The sequence below is a fragment of the Anthonomus grandis genome, chromosome 6 (genome assembly GCF_022605725.1).
Source record: "Anthonomus grandis grandis chromosome 6, icAntGran1.3, whole genome shotgun sequence".
NCBI classification, from domain to species: domain Eukaryota; kingdom Metazoa; phylum Arthropoda; class Insecta; order Coleoptera; family Curculionidae; genus Anthonomus; species Anthonomus grandis.
The window spans coordinates 11,120,689-11,136,527 of record NC_065551.1 but is presented as its reverse complement, the minus strand read 5'-3'; the positions used below and the strand labels follow the sequence as shown (position 1 = coordinate 11,136,527).

The window sequence follows — 15,839 nt, the reverse complement described above, 5'->3', positions numbered from 1 at the left end:
TATCATTCCATTTGATTTTTTTGATTTTTTTAGGATTTTGGGTGATGGTGTCAAAGCTAGCCCCCAGGCGAAAAAGGATTCAACTAAATCAACTATATTTTGGTTGATTCTTATTGCCCAAGGAATGCTCTTTTCAACGATACCAAATTTGTTAAAATCGGTCAAACCGTTAAGAAGTTAAAGCAAGTTATTGCAAAAACAACTGAACGCGCTCCACCATCTTTGTTTTTGAAATGGCTGATTTTTTTATTTTACGAAAATCATAGATAACCTGGTTCTCTTTAAAAATGTAAAAAAAAAAAATTTGGTTGTTATGCGAAATTTAAAGAAAAATGCAATTTTAAAATTTAAGATGGCAATTACGCCCTCTGGTGGTAATTTTTAGAACTTGAAAATATTTTCCAACTATTTTTCATGACCGATTTACCTAATAATTTTTTTTTTTTTAATTTTTTTTACGAACAGTTACCGAGATATGGCCGAGGAACAGTCTTATTGAGTCACCCTGTACAAATAATAATTTATTTATTTGCACACATTTTTAAAGAATAGTTATCAAGTCTCTATATAGGTAGCCCTAAATAATTTTCCATCATTTTCTTTTTTTTTTTTTCGATATTTTAAAAACTGAGACAGTAGCTTGATATTTTATTTAATTAACACAAAATGCCATTATATGAAATATTTTTCCAAATAAAAAAAAACATTTTGATTATTTATTTATACATATAAACAGTATTTCATTAAAAATCTTCTTTTCGGCTATAGCATCCGACAAAAAAGTAAATATTTCTTGAAAATACTAAAAATGTTATTTGTGTTTTGTGTTTTAGATAACGTATTGGATAAGTAAAAATCATAGTAATAAAAGATAGAAATAGAGCATATCTGCCTTATATTACCAGTACTTTTGCAACACAAATATTTTTTTTTACATAAATTAAATAAAATATTACAGTTCTATGCTCCTTTTTAATATACAGGGTGTGTCGGAAACTGCATCGATCGATTATGGAAAAACTAAAAGAAAAAAAAAATGAAAATTTGGCAACGTGGCGAGGTCGGTGGGGGACACACGACTAAAATATTTTGACAGTTGTGACACTTTTTTGGAAAGTAGATATTAACTTTGTTAATTTAAATAGAACACCCTGTGTATTACTATATTTTTAAATTCTACGTGAAAATTAAGGAGCATTTTGTGTATATTGGTTCTATACGAATATAAGTTCAACTGTTTTTGAGATTTTTCAATTTTAGGTAGAAAATTACTTTTGCTGTTCATAACAATTTCGTAATTATTTCCTATAAAGATGCCTTAATTATTGAAGTTTTGGCCATTTTATGACATTATTTGTTTATTAATTATTTTATTCAATTATTCAACAAAAAATTGAAAAATTTTAAAAACAGTTTAACTTACGATAGGATATTATTATTTATAATCAAAAAATTTGTTCGATTTAAATTAACGAAGTGATATCTATATCCTGTATAACTAGAAGTGTCACAAGGATTTTTGACATTTCCTATTTGTTTAAACAAATTTTAATTTCTAAAAGGCATGGGCCTTATGACTGTACCATAGCCGATATGTACGTAATTAAAGAAATAAGACATAGGTTACACAGCAACTTTATATTAAAATGCAAAATGTGCCTTTGTATAAGACAAATTAGTAATGAAGACAAAACAGAATCAGTGAATTCAGCTGTTGTATTGAGATCCATCTCCACAGGAATAGGCTATAGTCAATTAAATGAGCTATCTGCTGCCCTAAATATGCCTCTGATGTCACCAACAACGTTTAATTCTTATCATGAATCTTTAGCCGAAGTTTCAGGGAATCTTTGAAAAATTCTATAGAAGATGCTGCGGCTGAAGAAGCCAATTTAGCAAGGGCAGATGGCAAAATAGACGAAAACGGAATTCCGTGCATTGCAGTGGTAACGGATGGCGCTTGGGGAAAGCATTCCTATAATATTAATTATGATTCCATGTCTGGTATTGTAAGTATTATATATGTGTATTAAAAAGAATGTTCGAAAACGGAACGTATAGCATTAATTTGCTAAAAATTTGGTTGCTATGGTAACAGACGATGCTCTCTATTCCTTTGTATTTATATAAAGGCATTCTGTAGTATATTGTTACATTTTAAAATTGTACTAAAAATTATAAAAAAAAATAATATATTATACACTATTTAGTTTTACCTTCCCTGATAAAAATATATTTGAAAATGCTACAATGTGTGTAACTATTTGGAATCAGAAATAGTAAAAAATTGTGTGAGTTACTGATAAAATTGTTTTACATTTAATGCAGGCCATTATAGGTTACAAAACTGGTTGGATTCTATTTCTTGGTATAGGAAACAAATATTGCTCTATGTGTACGTGGTATGAATCCAAAGGTAAAGATGTTCCGACATATAAATGCTATAAAATTTGGAGCAGGACATCAACATCAATGAAGAGGGACATCATAGCAGATGGGTTTACACAAAAATTGTTGGTGAAGGTGACTCTTCTGTATATAAAAAGCTAATTTAAATAAACCCATACGAAAATGAATTGGTACAGAAGGTCGAATGCAAAAACTACTTATTGCGATTTTAAATGCGAAGGCTCAAATGAAAAAAAATAATACCATGGATGAAGTGTGGCATTTATCAAGACATAATGGATGCAGTTCAACGACTTATTGACAATGCTGGTAGCCTAATACTTAATATGGACAATAACTTGGCCTAGCATTATAACAATGTTGTTTGTAAATTTGTAGGAGGAAAAAGAGTCAATTATTCACGGAGGGGCTCTTACCAAACCAGATGTGAGGCAGCAGCATTATCCGTTAATGCCAAAGGTGATTATTTTAGGATAATAACTAAAACTACTACTGGTAATAGTCCGTCATATTTTACCAAGAAGTATACATTGAAATGTAAAAAACGTTTATCGCAATATAAAGTAAGGAAAAAACTATTTGTCAAAAAAAATCTAAAAAAAAAGTAATGTAGTGCCCGATATGGACCTTACGCTAGTTATATACCATTAGATACTAAAAGCAACGAATATATAAATAAAGCTAAGGTCTTTCTGGAACAACTGAAAAAAACTCCAGAAGATATTTTAAATTTTGAAAGGACTACAATTGGACAATCAGCCAACACAAAGTGGGTTCAAGATAGGTCTGTGCGGATAACTGCTTCAAATTTCGGTAATATTTGTAAAATGCGTCCTCAAACATCACCTATAAATATCGTAAAAAATTTATTGTATGGAAATTTTCACGGCAATAACGCAACAAAATACGGAAGCGAAAGTGAGGCTCATGCTATTCCAGAATTTGAGGCTAAATTTAATGTTAAAGTTGACCAATGTGGATTATATGTAGGACAGGACCATTTTTATTTAGGAGCCAGCCCTGATGGTGTTATTGAAAATACAAATTGTTTAGTGAGTTACTTATTATATTGGGTATTACGTCACTTATAGCAAAAATCAATTTAGAAATTTTTATCTCACACGCTCAACAATTATTGAAAAGAAGAAGAAAATAGACTTATTCACGTATTTAAAAGAAATATGAACTTAAATCTGTAACGATACCGTTCGATATACTTAATTTAATTTAAGTTCAATAAGTTTTAAATACAATAATTTACTTGAGGTATAATAGATTTTTTTATATACCTAGGAGCTGAGGTTCAATCTATTAATCTCTGAGCTCGTTTCTTCTTTTCAATATCCTACCTAACTTTGTTATGAATATTATAATTAAAAAACGATAAAAAACAACAAGAAGACCTCCTTTTTGTAAAAATACCTAATTTGAACCAACGTTTCGGTAGTTCAATGAATTTTATCAACAAAACTTAGAAAATTGCTTTAAAGAGTTTGATAATCCACGTATAAAATTGAATCAACCACTTTTTACGACAAATCTTATTTTACCATTTATTCCAGGTTTTTCTGATAAGATAAAAAGAATTGCTAAAAAATTTAATATAAGAACTATTTTTAAATCACAAAACACATTACGATACTTATTAACAAAAACTAAACCTTTCAATGAAAATGAATTTAATAAAAATGTAATCTATAAAATTCCTTGTATTTGTGGTAAATTTTACATAGGTGAAACCTGTAGACCATTACCAAAAAGAATTAATGAACATAAATCTTACATAAAAAACAATGATTTTTAAAAATCAAAAATTACACAACATGCATTCGACAATAACCACAGAATAGACTGGAATGCTTCCTCAATTTTAGCAAAGGAACCAATTTCAAAATTACGTAAGCTAAAGGAAAGTGCATTTATAATGTTAAATGAAGATAAATGCTTAGCTACTTGTTCGGTTGATTTTCATAATACATGGATTCCTTTGCTAAAGAGAGAGGTAGATCAGGGTATTCTCAAAATTAATTAATGATTTAAAATATTTGATATTCATGTATTTTCTATGATTAATTTACATTAAGATCACACCCCTTTAATTTTTAAAAAAGTAACCTTTGAAAATTTTGTTATCTTTCAAAATAGTTTGTCAAACTTTTAATAAACCGTCAAATCATATAAAAAAGTATATAAAGTGTTTTCGAATTAGGAAGAAATTTTGATGAGACTGGATTACTAAAAATTTGAAAGATAAGTATATTTTATTTTTAATTTAATTTAATTTTACTTTAATTACCTTGATAACGGTAGTAGATATAACTACCGAAACGTTGGTTCAAATTAGGTATTTTTAAAAAAAGTAGGTCTTCTTGTTGTTTTTTATCGTTTTTTAATTATAATATTCATAACAAAGTTAGGTAGGATATTGAAAAGAAGAAACGAGCTCAGAGATTAATAGATTGAACCTCAGCTCCTAGGTATATAAAACTAAAAAATCTATTATACCTCAAGTAAATTATTGTATTTAAAACTTATTGAACTTAAATTAAATTAAGTATATCGAACGGTATCGTTACAGATTTAAGTTCATATTTCTTTTAAATACGTGAATAAGTCTATTTTCTTCTTCTTTTCAATAATTGTTGAGCGTGTGAGATAAAAATTTCTAAATTGATTTTTGCTATAAGTGACGTAATACCCAATATAATAAGTAACTCATTATGAATTCGTCACAACAATACAGATTTTACAAATTGTTTAGTGGAAATAAAATGTTCCTATAATATTTGCAAAATGAATCCAATGCAGGGTATTCAAGAAAATAAAATAAAATTTGCTCAGTTTATAGAATATGGATGATATCTAAAACGCAATCATAACTATTATTTTCAAATACAGGGTCAACTAGCACTAAGTAGTTGAGGAGAAGGTAATTTATCAACGTGAATTTTGTAATGAAATTATATGTATTATATGTAAAATTTTGAATATAGTGGATTTTAGTTTTTATGGTAATGTTTCTGAGAAAATTAAAAAAAATAATCTTAGAAACTTTGAAATGAATAGTATAAGAATTACCTATTTCTTAAAAGTTGAGGCCTCCCTTTTTTCATGTATTTATTTTTAGTTTACTTTTAGATCTCTTATAATGCACAATTTTGGCATGAAAAAAATGGTTCCAAAACTGCGAGTATTTTACGAAAATTTCGTTTTACCTAAACTTGTTGACCCTACATCGAGAAGGATTACCCATACGGGATAAAATAGTGGTAAAAAAATATGTTATTAGCCCAGAATAATAAATACAAAAAAAAATTGTAATATTTTATTTGTCTAAGTTTGATACCATTCAAAATTTCCTAAAACAAATGTCTTCGACAACCTACTAACATCTTTTTATCCCATAGTTTTAGCCTCGCCTAAGGACATCAGCTTCTAGCTGCCAAAATTCCAAATATTTGTAATAAATTACCTTCCTTCAAAATACTTAGGTAGTTTATTTTTTTACTCTATACGCAGAGGGTATCCCTAATTTGAGACTCACGATTAGAAAATCAGTAACTACTATAAGGTATAAGGTATTCGAAGTTGGTTAAATTAGTGCAAAGTTTTTTAAAAAACACAGTTTTGAGCCCAATAAAATGCCAATTAAAGTTTTAATTAGGATAAAAACCAAAATTTTAAAAATAGGCCTAGAAAAAAGTAAAATGGATTTCGTGAAACTTTGCCCTAATTTAATCATTTTTGTATATTTTATATACATATTACTGAGGTCCCAATGGCCAAATTTGAAACACCCTGTATACTTAAAATTTTACTTGTCTATCCCATCAGTAATTAATTTTCTTCATGTTCATTCATTTAATGAAATTAAAAGTTGTTTTTAAAATGTAAAACAATGTTTCATTTTTTTTAAACGTACAAGTAAACACGTAAAATCACAGGTAAAATATAAAAAATCCTATACGTCTAACAAAAAATGAGACCAGTTGACTAACGTCCCTAGTCGCGAGATTCCATGTATTGTTGTCGAACAGTGAAACGATGCGCTGGCGGCGTTGCGACTTCGAGCTAAAGCGGCTCCCGACACAAAAATACGACAGGGCTGCAAAACTGACATACCCTGCGATCTCTAATTGCCAATATAGACCCGCATTGAGCTTAATTCCACTCCTATAGATGGCGTTGAGGCCATTAAAAAAAAGATTATGCAACCTTTAGCACTTTGCGAAAGGGGTGACGAAAACAATGTCAAAATGGCGATTTGTTCATTTGTTGACATTGGCACTGTTATTTTGCAATAATCGTGTCTTGTGTTTAGTGATTTTCTGTGATTTCGGCATTGTTTTGTGTGTTTTAAATTCAGAAAGACTTAATATATACTTATTTATTTGCACTGCATTTGTAAATTTGTAGGTAGGTATTATAACATTAATTTATCTTATGCGTTATGCCAGTTTATCTTGATTATAATATATACTATCATGAATATGATATGAATTGTATAAATGTTAAATCATTTGAAATAACCTATTCAAAAGATATAAGTGGTCTTAAACGAAATTCGTTCTTGTAGGTATAGTATCTTGTATAATATCCTGCTGTTATTTACTTGTTATTAATTTTCAAAGAGATATTAATAATATACAAACGATTAACCACACACTTCAATTAAATACATATTAATGTTTTATTGTTTGTATGAGTAAAAAAATATATTAGTATTAAAGGAAAAGAAAATATTTAAATTTGCTTGGCTTCACACATTCTACCTTGATTCCTGTTTACAAATAAGAAGCACCTCGAGCACTTAAAATGTTTTTTTTTTTTAATGTTTTGTATCTTAATTGTAGGTTGAATTATAATCATACCATCAGCTCCTTGTTCCGTAGATGGCTGCTATAAGAGCACCCAATCTAAACATCGCTTTCCCAACCCATCTAAGAACAAACCCATTTTTAATAAATGGGTGAATTTAACAGGAAACAAACGATTGGTATTAGAAATGACACCTGAGAAAATCTACAATAATTGCAGAATTTGCGCTTTACATTTTCTGCCCCAAGACTTTGGTGCTAATAAAATACTCAAAAAAGATGTTTTGCCCTCACTCAATTTACCAGGTTAGGAAACTTTAGGAAAACAATATGGTATATAATCAACTTTTTACTCTACATTAACATTTATTGGTTAGGTCTCTTGGAACCACTTGAGGTAATTTGCAAAGCAGAAAATACAGTTATAATAAAGTATACTAATAAAGTGACTGTAGAGGCAGAATCTGAACCCAGCACCAGTAAGGAAACGTTATTACAGACATTTGAGAGTTCATCTGTAAAAACCAGTGGTTATGGTATATCATTACCTGCCCCCACATTAAATCCGGTAGGAGCATCCTCAAATAAAAGAAGTAAGCCATTGTTCATAACTTAAATATTATTACTATCTGAATATCACAACCTATTCTTTTGTTATCACTGTTATTCACAATGAAAAATCCAAATTTTTATGATAGAATTTATTATAAGTTGACAATTAAGCCATATTATACTTTTAGTTTTATTAATTAAGTGATATCTAATGTAAAAAAATCAATTTTTTAATTGACAGAAGTAGGATTTTCTCATAATAAGAATACTTTTTGTTAGGATTTACTTAGTTAACTTCAAAAACTTAGTTATAAAAGATGTTATACTATCTTTGACAAGTGTGGATGAATATAGAAATTTGGAATATTTCTGTAATTTTTGAATAATTACTTACAAATTATTAATATTGAATTTAAATTAGGCCGGTCTACACTACTCTCTGAAGTGAATGTTTCACAAGTAAAAGATCTAACTCCAAAAGCCAGGCACCTTTACAAAAGAGCAGTACAATTTAAAAGGCGAGCTGCTTTGTCAAAAAAAAGTAGGCTATCATTTAAACAGAGACTCTGTGCTTCAGAGAAGTTTGCTTCATCTGACATTTTCAAAAAATGTGTTTCGAGTATGGACCGTATTCGGGCAAGATTTTTCCAATGTCAATTTGAGAATTCTGACAGAAAACCAAAGGGTAGACGGTACACACTTGAAGATCAGGTACTCGCATTAGCTTTGTATAAACAAACTGGCTCTGGAAACCATTTCTTATCAAAGTTCTTTGCATTACCATCAAGAAAAACAGTTATGAAGCTCCTTAAAAGGATTCCAATCTGTCCAGGCATACATGAGCAAGTTTTTTCAGTTTTAAAAGCTGAAGTGAAAAACTTTAAGAAGCCCCAGGATAAACATTATGTCCTAATGTTTGATGAAATGAGCATTCAGTCAAATCTACAACCAAATTACCATGAAGAAAAAATAATAGGTTTTGAAGATTTGGGTTTTAGACAAACTCAAGATATTTCTTCAATCAATTTCAAATCATGCTCAGGTAAGATTGTCATAGGTTTTCTATGTTATTTGTTTTGAAACAATTTTTCATTAATTTTTGTTGCTTCATTAAATTATTAAAATTGCTTGATACAAGATGTGTTAGATCTATTGCTGGGCCGAGTTACCAAAATTGCTGCTGGCAGCATTTTAGGAGCCTTGCATCCAATACAAACTTACATTTCCCAGTATATATTTATATGTACCATTGTTAGTTTACATTGTTAATAACATCTCCCAGTATAGTAAACACTAAAATTCACCATTTTAATATCAGGCATAACAGAAACATTATGACTGCATTTCATATGCTTTTGAGGATCAGGGGTGGTTCTGATTAATTGGTTCTGATTATTTTCTAAGTTAACAAATTTACAAAAAAAAACTTACTTTTAAAACGTAAATGTACTAACTAGAAACTTAAGTACCAGTTCTAAAGTAGGTAGAAGTTGTGGTGTAAATTAGGAATTTATAACATATTCCATTTCCTTAAACATGTGATTTAAATTTTAGAAATATGTTGTTTTGATATTAAACGAATTTAAATTGTAAACGTGTAATAACCTTTATTTAATCTTTGAGATTTTCGATATATGTAACTATTATACTTATATTATATAAGTATGTAACTATTATATAAATTATATGCTTAATATATGAAGTGTTTTTTCAATTATTCAGTTTTTAAATATTAAAGCAATGGGAGTAAAGCGGAGTCCGCCAAAACATTTGAAAAGCCCGCTTAAAATGGCGAGATCTTGCGTAGCGCGCCATCTAGTAATAACAGATGTACACCAGTACTTTATTCCAGACCGATAGATGGCGCTAGGTGTAGCAAAATAATGCTGACATCTGCATTAACAAGGAAGAGTCCATTCTATTTACGTCTTTATCTATGAAAACTGATTTGATCACGTGGTGGAGCGCGAGTTGCATCCCTAAAATAGCTGATATTTACATTAAATACCACGCCTTTACTACTAGATAAGGCAAGGTTATAAATATAAGATAAATGCATTTAGTAGTACTTCATTGTTTAGCTCAACCTATTTTCTGTATTTTGTTAAACCCCGATTTTGATTTTCTTTAATTTTGTTTCACGAACGAATCCTCCCTAAATAAATTTGTTACTCATACGAGGTATTTTAAATAAAAGTTTTTTTTTTAAACTTTGTTACCCTCGGCCCATACGTAACTCGCGCTCTTTAGCAAAGGGCAGACGAGAGATTAGAAAAGATAATTTTTCATATTCATAATTTAATTTTATTTACCTTGATAACAGTAGTAGATATAACTACCGAAACGTTGGTTCAAATTAGGTATTTTTATTAAATAAGTAGGTTTTCTCATTGTTTTCAATTTCACGTGACGTAATACCCAACAAAATAACTAACTCATTATGAATTCGATACAACAATACAGATTTTACTATTTGAAACCATCTTTATTGGTTTCAAATAGCCTCATGTACTTTAAACTTTGTCCCCTGTATATTAATCCGTATTCTGTAAGAGGCTATACAATGTGTCCAAAAAGTATGGAAAAATACCTTTGACAGGTAAGCGAGTTACCTGGTTGAGAAATGCTTAGATACGCCAATTCCCTTTTATTTTTTTGAATGTTTTCAGATTTCTAAAAAATATACAGGGTTCGTCAAGAAGACTGGATTATAAATACTCCATTTATTAATGCATTTTTGAATTCTATCATAAAGTCAAAACATATTTCATGTATAAGACTCTATACCAATCTTGAACTCTTTTCGAAATATCAACAACTGAAAATCAAAATGTTTAAAAACTTTACCAGGCTGTAAAATCAAAATGATTTAAGTTGAAGAAATAAATACTGGTTGCACTATCCTATCTTAGTTTTCACATGCTATTGTTTAATATCAACTTCAGATTTAACTAAAGTTTAAATAAAAAAACAAATGTCTAGTTTCAAAATGTCAATCAATTAACGCCCTTCTTTAATAAAGTTATTGTTATAGAAGCAAAACTATTTAATTAAATGTTAGAAATGCTTTCCTTGCACTTTCTGACAATACGCAAGGTTGAAATAAAATTTCTCAAAAACGTTTCCAATCATTTCTTATATAATTTAGCCAGCTTCAGTTATTATGCGTTGTTTTAATTTGACTAAACTTTTAGGTTTAGTGAAAAATACTCTATTTTTCAAATAATCCCAAAAAAAGTAATCTAAAGGAAAGAGGTCTGAAGTCCTAGCCATTAGTCCTAGCCTAGGCCATTCTATGATACCCCCTGCCTATGCATCTATTTGGAAAAGTATAATTTAAAGGAGGAGCTCTATCTTGTTGAAACCATACTTGTATGTATTTTCGACCGGCCTAACGTCTAATTTCAATAACTATGCGGTTTTGAAGCATTTCCGAATACTTTACAGAAGTCAGATTTTCCTCGGGCCAATTATGTGGATTCCAAATATCGCAGCCTACACATTCACTTTTTGGGGCTGGTGGGTTTGTACTTCCCACATTCAATGTGGATTTTCATTGGTCCAGTATCTGCAATTTTGCCGGTTTAAAATGCCATGAAACATAAATGTAACTTAATCTGAAAACACAATGTTACTTAATAAAAAAAACATCTTTCAGAAGTTCTTGCCCCAAGTGAATTTTATGACGACGGAATTTATTTTGTTTTAAAATTTTTTTAACCGATGATTTAGGCATTCCAATTTATTGAGCGATTTTTCGCAACGAACTGTGGGGATTTTCAACGAAACATTAAAAACTTCCAAACTTCTTTCATCATTTGTTTAGGATTTTGGCCGACCAGATATAGTCCTTTCTTTATTGCTGTCGTCGAACCTGTTTACTATTATCTGAGCCGTTGATAAAGTAATTAGATTTCGATTTGGAAATTAATCACTAAAAGTTTATATTATATTATATTAATAATAACGTTAATAAATTAGCGACCTCTTATGGTCTAATACCTCTATAACTCCTTAACCCATTAACCTTATTATTATAATTTTTTCTCTTTCATTTAATTGAGCCATTTTGAACAATATTAAACTTTGCGAAAACGTCAAATCTAAATGTCCCGCCTGCCATCTGAGACACAAAAAAGTATCGAGAGTTGAATAATTTAGATTTTAATTCATTTCAATTTTTATTGTTGGTATTTCAAAAACAGTTCAAGATTGATATAGGGTGTTACATAGGGTAGTATACACGAAATGTGTTTGGAATTTATCATAGAATCCAAAAATGCAATAATAAATGGGGTGCTCTATTTAAAATCATAAAGCTGCCCAGTCTTCTTGACGCATCCTGTATATTTTTCAGAAATCTGAAAACATGCAAAAAAATAAAAGAAAATTGACGGTTCGAGCGTTTTTTAACCAGATAATTCGTTAAAAGGTATTTTTCCACAGTTTTTGGACACACTATATACTTTTATCCAGTTATTAAATAAAATTTTTAATTTTATTTATTAATTAGTTATAATGAGCATAACTTGATGATACTAATAAATCTTTAGGCATATAATACAATTAACTGTATAAGAAATGTAACTTTCCAATATTTCTAGCACTATACTAAGAGAGTTAAAGCAAAAACTACAACAAGATAATTTTGATCGAATATTTTCATTTGCACTGATTATCTTAAATTGTGTCAAAGAAACACAACAATTTAAGACCTTAAAAACTCTTTTCTCAGATGAGTTGGCATATAAAATACAAGAGATTTTAACCAGAGATGATGGTTATGAACTAAAAATTAAGCTTCTGGACAATTTCCATACATATCAGGAACATCTATTTTTAACAGAAGGTTTTTTAAAGGTAAGATACTGCGTGAAAAATATATTAATTAATTTAAGCTATTTTATTTTTATTTTTAGACGTTGTCTTTAATAAGTCTATCAAATTTAAAAGAACGTGAAAATAAAAGAGTTGCCAGACATGTTAAAAGTCAACGTTTAGATAAACTTAAAAATTATATTAAAGATCTTCAAAATGATATGCGGCTATCCGAGTTTCTTATTCAAAATTTTAATGAGAGCGAAAGTAAGTATAATGAAAGTAATAGTTTTTTAACTACATTAGAGAAATGGATGATAAAAGGATGTAGTATACTCTATATGTCTACAAAAGAAGAACTTAACGTAGGTACGTATAAAAGTTCAAGATAGTTCATATTAAAATTGTATTTATATCAGAAATGCAGTCATCAGCGTTCTCAATCAAAAAAATTAATGATAAAGAAGGAAGTTTATTATCAATACCGCTGGTAAGCGATACGTGGATGCTAAGAGGATATGTAAAATTAAATTTAGATGATATGAGAAATCAGAGCTGCATCGGATTAGTAGCATTTAAAGAGCTTTTTGGACGTTCCAGTGTATTTGGTGTTTTTATATATGATCCTGTTTATGGAAAAATTCTGGATGCTAATAGTTCCTTAAAAAATGTAACACTGTTTTTGCCTAGAGGAGACAACGCACAATATCAAGAAGTACGTATTATAATTAATAAGAAATCTTAAATATGTTTTATTAAAAATAAATTGTTTTAGTGTTTTATGCATTTTAATGGCCAGACTAAATCTTCTCCTCATCTAAATATAAAGCATAATGAGTATTTTATAGAATGTCATTATTTTAAATGGGGTTTTTATTAGTAAGTACCTATTAATTTGAGTTCGGTCAAATACTAATAGAGCTTATTAATGTATTTATTTCGTCATTATGGATCAAAACATGTTATTAATTTTTAGTCTTAGCAAAGCAATAAATAATTCAATAGAGCTATTAGAATCTATTTTTTAAGAGAAAGCGACATTGGTAAGGTTTTTATTAGGTTATTTTTTATATTACAATATCTCTTTTAGGCCAAAAAATATCCTATTTTCAATGTTAGTGGCATTTGTCATACTTTTCTACGTCATAAGGAAACTCACGTTATACCCACCTCCAAATATGTCATTAGATAATTTACAATACAATTATTTCCATGCCGAAGCGGTAGAGTTATTGAAATAAATGTTAATAAAAGTCAAATATAAAAAAAGTGTTTTTTTTTCTAAAGGTGCAAACAAACCAAATGCATCGCGCACTTCAAACAATCTGCAACAAAAAATTTTGCTCGGAGCTTTCCGGCTATTTGCGATGTTTGGTTGTGTTCCGATCAGTGATCAACAAAAGGCACGGAATCGACTGAACACCTGCAAATAAATAAATTCTCGCAAAATCCATTTACCGACAATCCTCCGAAAATATTTTGTGCGTTCTGTTCTGTTCGGCGCAACGTACTCACTAGACAAATTTGTTACAGCGCGCGCGGCGTGTTTGGTTTGTTTGGACTGTTTTGTTGCAAGTCAATATGCACCTTAATCAAACTGAAAATCCCTGCCTGTTACTTTTTAAAATATAAAATAAAACATATCATATACAGTGCTTTCATTTCAAAACGATCCACACTTCCACACTTAATAACTTTCTTATAGATAATTTTACTCTTTGCAGCGTAAAATTATCTATTCAACGGTACCAAAAAAAATGAAATCGGTAAATGTGTAAGCAAATAGTTAGCGAAAATATCTAGAAATAATGAATATTTTATTTACGCCAAACTTTGGTAGTTTAAATGAATACTTTAAGTATGGTACCTACATCATTTTAAAATTCTTACATTTTTTTAATAGATCATCAAAAAAAAACACAAGCGAATTGACGACGATCCCCATTTATTGAAGAACATTTGCTTCAGTCACGAATCGACCTTTTTTTTAAATGGCCTGGTGAATAGACATAACTGTAGATACTGGGATAATGAAAATCCGCATGTTTTACGGGAAGGCCATATCCTCAAAAAATTATTGTTTGGGCAGGAATTTACGGTAATGAAATAATCGGGCCATTTTTTTTGGAAGAAAATTTGACTGGCGAAATTTATTTAAACCTTTTAGAAAATGCAATACACACTTCCATCATCGAATCTATGGAAAATCAAGTGGATCAACATGGTGCTATATTATTGAATGAAAATAATATACATTTTCAGCTACACTTTGGTAGTTCGAGAGTGGCTTGATGAAAATTTTCGAGAAAATTGGATTGGCAGACGTGGTGCAATCGAATGGCCTGCGCGGTCTCCGGACCTACCCCACTAGACTTTTTTCTCTGGGGCTACTTAAAAAGCAAAGCTTATAAAACCCCACCTGAGAGTATTGAGAATTTAAAAAATAGAATATTTCAAGAATGCAGAGAAATTAGCGGGCAGACCCTTGCCAATGTTCGTAAGGAGTTTGAAAATAGGCTTTTTTATTGTCTTGCTAATAACGCCGCGCATTTTGAACATTTAATAAAATAAATTTGTTAAACTAATTAAATTTGTTTTTCTACCCTACCGATTGACACTTTAATTGCTTCTTGGTCAATCAATTTAATTTTTTTTTACAACCATTGATAACATAATGAATGCCCTTTAAAATAATGTATCACACCATGGGGTAGCCATTTAACATACCAAAATTTGGCGTAAATAAAATATTCATTATTTCTAGACATTTTCCGCTAACTATTTGCTTACACATTTACCGATTTCATTTTTTTTGATACCGTTGAATAGAGAATTTTACGCTCCTTACTATGATGTATCACACGATGGGGGTTTCCATTTGACATATTAAAGTGAGGATAGCTGGAGGTGAGGAGGTGATTGACAGAACTTCAGTAAATGCATAATTAAACGTCCCCCTGTATATCTAATTTGACGTGTTTTTTTTTTTTTTTAAGAAAGGTATAAGGGTGGATCGTTTTGAAATGAAAGCACTGTATAGGACTTAAACAAAAATTCTTAAACTTCAACCTATGCAAAGAGTATATAAACCTGAACACAGCTAGTTTTTACTTTTTTAAGAACTTAGTATCATAATTATTAAGATAATTTTGATACTAGATAACAATAATTATTACAAACAACTAATAATTGTATGCAGTTATAATCTATCGATCTCTTAAGGAAGCAAATAGGCTTATCACC

General features: G+C 29.6%; 1 protein-coding gene across 3 annotated transcripts; it reads left to right on the top strand.

Moving 5' to 3' along the window:
• The first annotated feature begins 4,612 nt into the window (after positions 1 to 4,612).
• Positions 4,613 to 15,266, top strand: LOC126737896 (uncharacterized). 3 transcript variants are annotated; one of them, XR_007661154.1, is made up of 8 exons: positions 4,613 to 7,532; positions 7,604 to 7,623; positions 7,682 to 12,638; positions 12,698 to 12,965; positions 13,016 to 13,311; positions 13,372 to 13,475; positions 13,687 to 14,694; positions 14,764 to 15,266. XR_007661154.1 is itself a non-coding variant. In XM_050442983.1 (3 exons), the coding sequence occupies exons 1-3, from the start codon at positions 7,415 to 7,417 to the stop codon at positions 8,856 to 8,858; spliced, it is 993 nt and encodes a 330-aa protein (XP_050298940.1). In that variant the 5' UTR covers positions 4,613 to 7,414; the 3' UTR covers positions 8,859 to 9,476. The 3 variants fall into 3 exon arrangements, 1 of the variants encoding a protein (XP_050298940.1); XR_007661153.1 differs by having other exon boundaries at positions 7,604 to 12,638; XM_050442983.1 differs by lacking the exons at positions 12,698 to 12,965; positions 13,016 to 13,311; positions 13,372 to 13,475; positions 13,687 to 14,694; positions 14,764 to 15,266 and having other exon boundaries at positions 7,604 to 7,819; positions 8,200 to 9,476.
• The last annotated feature ends 573 nt before the right edge of the window (positions 15,267 to 15,839 follow it).

Coding starts and splice junctions, on each gene's coding strand:
- LOC126737896 (XM_050442983.1), top strand. CDS start 7,415: ATGACACCTGAGAAAATCTACAATAATTGCAGAATTTGCGCTTTACAT. Junction 7,533..7,603: donor GCCCTCACTCAATTTACCAG/GTTAGGAAACTT, acceptor TTTATTGGTTAG/GTCTCTTGGAACCACTTGAG. Junction 7,820..8,199: donor AGCATCCTCAAATAAAAGAA/GTAAGCCATTGT, acceptor AATTTAAATTAG/GCCGGTCTACACTACTCTCT.